This window comes from Canis aureus, chromosome 29, assembly GCF_053574225.1.
Source record: "Canis aureus isolate CA01 chromosome 29, VMU_Caureus_v.1.0, whole genome shotgun sequence".
NCBI lineage: Eukaryota > Metazoa > Chordata > Mammalia > Carnivora > Canidae > Canis > Canis aureus.
In genome coordinates, this window is record NC_135639.1 from 11,410,653 (window position 1) to 11,417,686 (window position 7,034).

The 7,034-nt window shown below is 47.1% G+C and overlaps 1 protein-coding gene across 2 annotated transcripts in view; it reads right to left on the bottom strand.

Annotated features, from left to right (window-relative positions):
- The window catches only part of INPP5F (inositol polyphosphate-5-phosphatase F), an 87,259-nt gene extending 81,582 nt beyond the window's left edge, over window positions 1-5,677 (bottom strand). Inside the window, exon 1 of one of the 2 annotated variants that reach the window (XM_077877422.1) lies at window positions 5,520-5,667. In XM_077877422.1, the coding sequence (XP_077733548.1) occupies window positions 5,520-5,616 (97 nt within the window). In that variant the 5' untranslated portion in view covers window positions 5,617-5,667. Of the gene's footprint in view, window positions 1-5,519 lie in introns of both variants that reach the window. The other variant, XM_077877423.1, reaches the window with a different exon arrangement.
- Between the last annotated feature and the right edge of the window lie 1,357 nt (window positions 5,678-7,034).

Sequence of the window (7,034 nt, forward strand, 5' to 3'; positions counted from 1 at the left end):
TGGGGATGAAAGGAAACAGTACATATCAAGGGCTTAGAGCAGTTTCTGATTGAGAAAAATGTTCTATACATAAAAGCTGTTGCTATTACTACTATTAATCTCAGTTGACAATGTAGACAACAAAATATGTACAAAAACTTCCCAAAATCTGTACCACTTGATTGAAAATGTCATCAATCACCTTAGACTTTTTTTAAGCTAAAGAAGAGGGGAGGGGGTTACTTTAGAAAACAGTCTTTTCAAAAAAAAAAACAAAAACAAAAACAACAACAACAAAAAAAAAAACCGGTCTTTTCTACCTTGCATGCATCAATTGTTCATAAAAATAAATGTGTACAATCAATCAAATTGCTAATCTGTTAGAAATATAAAATATGGGAGAAAAGTGATTTAAGGTATAAAACTGATAAGCCATTTAAAAGAAACTGAAGACTAAAGACATCACAACAAAACCTAGTTATTCGGGGATCCCTGGGTGGCTCAGCGGTTTGGCGTCTGCCTTCAGCCCAGGGCATGATCCTGGAGACCCAGGATCGAGTCCCGCATCCGGCTCCCTGCATGGAGCCTGCTTCTCCCTCTGCCTGTGTCTCTGCCTCTCTCTCTCTCAGTCTGTGTCTCTCATGAATAAATAAATAAATTTTTTAAAAACCCTAGTTATTCAACAAAATGATTTAAAAAGATTTTTACAATAGATTTAATAATCAACTTTTAAAAAAAATTGTTATGAGAGAGAGAGAGAGAGAGTGAGAGAGAAAGAGCATGCACACGAGAGGAGGGAGGCAAAGGGAGAGGGACAAGCCGACTCCACACTGAGTGTAGAGCTTCATCCCACAACCCCAAGATCATGACCTGAGTCAAAATCAAGAATCAGTCTCTCAATCAACTGAACCACCCAGGTGCCCCAATAATCAATTTTTAAATACAAACGCCTGGTTACATTTTGGTAATTTGTGACTTTTTAGTAAACATGAGTTTTTAAAAAGATCAAGTTCAAAATAATTTTTTTCCAAAGTAAATACCAATGACACTAACAATCTCTAAATAAATGGAATCTAGTTTCATAAAATGCAATTCCTGAAGAGATAACTGTTCCATGTGGATTTCAATTCTATAACGATAATTTCTCATTTGAAAAAAGTTAACTTCATATGACATACTAAAAATAATTTTCATCAAAAAATAACTCTAGGAAGAACAGGAACACTTTTTAAGGTTTCTGTGAATTCTAACAGAGCTACTATCCCCTCCAAAAAAATGTTCTCTGGTATTCATCGTTCAGAGTATCATATCCATAAATATGGTTTACATGCTTATGAATGTTATACATATGACAGATGCTTTGCCATCTTTTTATGGTCACTCAGTCTCAGAATAGAATGAAGCAATACTCAGCAGGAAATTACATAACACCATCATATCAGACAAAGCCACAAGGACTAGTAGGAGCAAGTTTAAGACTAAAGAGATAAGACCCTACCACCCTTCCCCAATAGTAGACTACATTATATTCCTCCTTAAGTCTTTAAATTATAATCCTTATTCTCAGATAATAAAACATCACTTTCAGGAGATTATCAAATATTCACACAGAGCTTTATTTTCCCGGTAGAAAATAAAACAATCTCTGGTAGTCATTACCCTGCAAAAGACATAAGCATCCACCAAAAAGCAGTCTGCTATGAAGGCAGACTCCTCACTAACCTTAAGAAAGTGGAAAGAGCAGAAAAAGTAACAGTACTCAAGTGTTGAGCTGGAAGAAAAAAACTGAAAATATTTAAACAATGTTAAAGAAGAAAATAAGGATTACTACCACAAAGATTTCCACACAGAAAAAGAAAGAAAAAAAAGGTGATGCTCTATCAGAAAACACAAGTGGAAAGTCACCTTTCCTTATATTTACTTCCTCACCCAAGTGGACAGAGATTTTCTGTCCCAATTAGAAGATATTCTAAAACAGGGCCTACAATTAAAATTAAGCATAGCCCAACATCCTATTTTTATGACAATGATAGGACTGAGAAGAAAAAACTTGGACTTGAGTGAGCTCAAAGGCCAAAAAGGCCTTCTTCATCCTAACCACTCTAAAGCCAGATACCAAGATGAGTAAGTACGGTCCTTGCTCTGGGAAATGCACTGTCCACTAGGGAAGAAGCAAGCAAATTATTATATGATGCAGTATGGGCTGTAATGGAAGTGTGTACTAAGCATATAAAGCACCTGGAAATACGATTAAGGTGACCAACAATTCTGCCCCAGAATTATTTGGGACGTGGGCCAGGGTGAGCATCAGATGGGGGCAGTATCTGAGCTGGGTCCAGAATAAATTTGGCAGGAAAAGGGACTGATAAACATTCCAGGCTAAGGAAATGGTGCTTTTAAACTTCAAATATCCATACTGATTCTTCGGATGTCTCTAGGAAAAAGAAAAGTCCTGTTTCAGGTTGTTCAATAGCCACAAACAAAAACCACAATGCCCACAGGCTTTTTTGGTTTTATAATACTGCCCTTTGGAAAAGAAAAGGACTTGGTCAGTAATCTATTCAGTTAAATAGCCAAGAGGAAGCAATGAAATTTTAAATGCTGTCATTACAAACAATAGCAAAACTGTCCATAAAAGCAGAGGGAAGAGATCCAATAAAATGAAGACATATTAAATGATTCTATAGAAAAAGATCTGAAAAGCACTTATCCAATTAAAATACCATTATTAATAGCCATTCTATAGACAGGATCTTGAGTACTGGATAGGAAAAACTATTCAGTAAAGTTTAGTGCATGGGATTCTTTACTCACTGGCTACACTTGAACACCTAAAGATCAAAGCAGGCTGTTTTCAGAAACATAATGGCCTCTTCCCTCCTCTGGATTTTTGGTCTACATCTCTCTGTGGTCTGCTGTATCCTCAGAAGGGATATAAACTTAATTGCAAAGACTACAGCCATTTTATTCAGAAAAAAAAATTTTAATTTACCTTCTGATATGGACTTTGGATATATAAACAGTAATACAACTCACATGGCTTAATCCAAAATCTAAGCCCAGGTTACCCTGTGAATATTCCTTAAAGGCTTAAGCCTGTGACTCATCTGAGCTTCTTTAGCTCAGAAGTATGGGTTTCAGTAGCCTTCACTGAAAGCTGCTAGCCAGCATCCAAGAAGAGTTGATTTACTTCACTTGAGGGGAGTTAATTTATCCCCAAGCAACCATTAGGACTGGAGAGCTCCTGGTATAAGACACAAACCAAAGAAAATGACAAATAATTCACTCAAAACCCCTCCTATTCAGAAGACTCTTGTCCCTACCTCACTGCATGTGATTCCACTAGCTTGGTTCACCTCTGTCAATCTTGGAGGCTAAGAGGAACCAGAGACCAGCCCAAGAAATGGAAATAATCAAGTCTACCCTATTTACATACGTCTCAATCAACTGCCCAAATTCACAGGTGACCACCTGGAGACCTCCTGTTTCTTTACAGAACATATTAATTCTTGTCCAAAATCTACACTGAACAAATCGGTATTGTTTTAAAAACATTTTTTGTGATGTACAAGGACTCAAAAGCCCAACCCTCATTTTATAGAAGAGGAAGTGAGGCACAGAAAAGTGTTCTGTCGGACAAACTGGAGATAATCTCAAGTTCCATCCAGCTGTAATAGTCCAGCCCTAAGAATCTAAAGGGTTGGCTCTTTGACAGCCGAAGAATTTCACAATCTACCTTTCTTCAAGGAGCATTTGAAGCCTTACCCCAACCTGGGAGTGTGTGTGTGTGTGTGTGTGTGTGCGCGCCAGGCAAATGGTCAAATCAGGAAAAACAGAACAGAATGACTGGAAAATGCCAAAATCAACCTATCTACAACTTCTGTCCCAAGATCATCAGGAACTTTATCTGGGTGCAGTCACTTCTCTTCCATTCTGAATAGAGGAAATAAAATGCAATGGCAAGAAAAATACACCCAGAGCCTAGGAAAAAATAAGTTCTCCTTCACTGCTCTCACAAATCAAACTAGCAGGTCTTCACAGAAAAGCAGCGGAGGGCAGCCCAGGTGGCTCAGCGGTATAGCGCCGCCTTCAGCCCAGGGCGTGATCCTGGAGTCCCACACTGGGCTCCCTGCATGGAGCCTGCTTCTCCCTCTGCCTGTGTCTCTGCCTGTGTGTGTCTCTCATGAATAAATAAAAATCTTTTAACAAGAAAGAAAAGCAATGGAACCTGCGAGAGTGTGTGTGTGTTGTGGGGGGAGGGGAGGCCCTCTGTGAGCTCAGCAAGTTACTCAAGTTTCAAACCTGTCTTCTCACCTGAAAAAGAGGATACCACCACCTGCTCTGTAAGGTTGTGTGGGGATGTGGGACTAATATATTAAGGGGGAAAAAATAATAATATCGGAAATCATCTTATAAACTGTAACAGCTGTGATACTGAAATGCTCATTTGGACTTTCCCTGCTTTCCAATCCTACACCGTGTCATCCTTGTCTAGATCACACACAAGAGTCACAAAGAAGTTTTAAATGTTCTGGGTATTTAAGAATTCTATCCTTCATGAATAAATAAATAAAATCTTTAAAAAAAGAATACTCTTTATAAAAAAAGAAAAAACAATAAAGAACTCTATCCTCTCACACTTCTCAAGTGAAAGCTCTCTTAGGTGATTCGGAAAAGGAACAGGCAGCCTCAAGCCGGGAGGTGCTACCGAGTCCCCCGCTGAGGGCAACCGCCCCGGGACCCCTGTCAGCTCTGTGAGGTCAGGGCCGCTCGTCTCACTGGCTGCTGTCCACCAGTTTTCCTAAAGCCAACTGACCGTTGCCGATTAGGCACCTCCTAACAGCTCACCCAAACATGGCCCCACGATGCATCCTGTATGGCACAGCACTAAGTCATATTATTAAAAGTTTAACATTTAACATTATTAAAAGTATTAAAAGTTTAACATTACAACGCAGGCCGGTTGTAATACTAAAATCAAAGAGAAGGCGCTTTAAACCGGGCGCCCAGCAGGTGACCAGAACGAAGTCACACCTTCAACAAGAAGGGGCCGGAAACACACAGATGTCAACAGGGGGTGAGCCTCCCGCAGGACGCCCCACTGAACCCGCACGATCGCCTCCGGCCCCAGATCGGGAGCGGATTCGAACCCAGAACTCGTCAGGAAGGACATGCCGGAGGCGCTCCCGTGAAGGCCAGGCGCCCCTCGCCCGAACTTTCCGACCCGCGGCTCCGCTCCGGTCCTCGCCCCCGGGCAGCAGAGCGGACCCCGACGCGGAGGCGCGCGCGGGAGGGACGAGGGTCGCCGGCCCTTTGTCCCCCGCGGAGGGGCAGAGGCGAGGCGGGCGCTCCCTCCTCAGGAAATCCTGACAGCTCCAGCGCCCCGGCTCGCGCCCGCCCCGCCCCGCCCCGCCCCGCGCGCCTGGGCCGCAGGCGGCGCCCGCCCGGCTGCCCGCGCCGAGGGGCGGCCGCGCCCCCTCCGCGCCCCCCGCCCCCGCCCCCCGCGCCGGGCCCAGGGCCAGCCCGCGCCGCCACCTCACCGGGTCGGAGCTGGAGGCCGCCGTCGCGGCGGCTGCACCACAGCGCGCGCTCGCCCTGCTGCAGGATGTAGTGGTCCTTGGCTTGGAAGAGCTCCATGCCGGCCCCGGGCGCCGAGGGAGGCGGCGGCGGCGGCGGCGGCCGGGCGCAGCGGCGTCCCTGCGGCCCCGGCCCCGGCAGCCCGCGGGGGGCGCGGGGGGCGCGGGGGGCGCGCGGGGCGTCCTAGTCGGCCGGGGCCGCCGGAGCCCTCGCCTCGAGGAACGGCGACTGAGGGAGCGCCCCGGCGGCCAGGCCCGCGGGAGGACAACGCGCACCCGCACCCGCGGCGGCGGCGGCCTGGGAGGCCCCTCCCCCGGCTCCGCCCCTCCCCGGCCCCGCCCCTCCCCGGCTCCGCCCCCTTCTCTGGCCCCGCCCGCGGCGTCTCCCAGGCTCCTCCCCCTCCCCGTCTCCTCCGCGCGCAGCTTTCTCCTTTCCGCTCTCCTTCCTGCCCTTTCCCGCCGCCCTCTCCTCCAGCTCCTCCGGCTTCCTCCTCCCGGTTCCTCCCCTCCTGCCGCACCCCTCCTCCCGCCCTTCCCAGGCCCCGCCCCTGGCGAGCCCGCCTTCCCTCCCGAAGCGACCGCCGGCGGACCTCGGGCTCGGCTGAGTCGGGGGCCGGCCGCCCTCCCGCCGTGTAGTCTATACAGCAGGAGCCCACTCGTGGGCTCTTCCCTCCCGTGCCGGCAAGTTATTGGCTCCTTCCACCAGCCCTAAGGAAAGCCCGGTTGGCTCCGTACATCATCCAGCCTGAACCCCCCCCTCCCTGGGCCTGAGCTGCGCGCAGGGACCCAGACCCGGAGAGCCTGCAAGTGCAACCCAAGCGCACTTACTGGGGTCCTTCCCCAGCCAGGCTCTGCAGAGCTGGGCCGTCCTCTCGCTATTCACTCTTATGGAGAACCTTGTGACGTTTGACAACAGCAGGCATTCAATAAATACACATGAACCCGGAGTATTGTAACAATAGAAAACACACAAGTATTAGCATGGGGCTCTAATTAGGAAGAAGGGAGCAAAGTTCTGAAGTTATCCTGTCCCAAATTAAGCAAGATGGGTCCAAGAAGACGTCAAAAAAACAAGCCAGCCCTTGATTGGAAGGGATCTAGTTTTGACAAGGAGAAGATGGCTGGAAAACCTCTTGTGGAAGGAGGAAGTCTCCTTCGCCCCCCACCGTGAATATCTCTGAGCTATTTTGAAAGACCAGGTAGTATGTTAAACCGAATGAGGCTTGGGGGTCAGGTCCCCAGTTCCACGACCATCTCCAGATGTGGTCTAGTGCATGAGCTTGGGGAGGCCTCTTGGTTTCAGATGGTGGCTGAACTAAATGGCTTTTACACTCTGTTTTATAAATCCGTGAGTCTTTGCTACTCCTATCTCCTGCATTCTGGAATGTTTTAGAAGGGAAGAAAAAAAAATGAGGAAGGAGACAAGAATAGGAAGGCAATAGTTTTAACTTTCTGCTTAGATAAAAGTGAGAGCCCCAA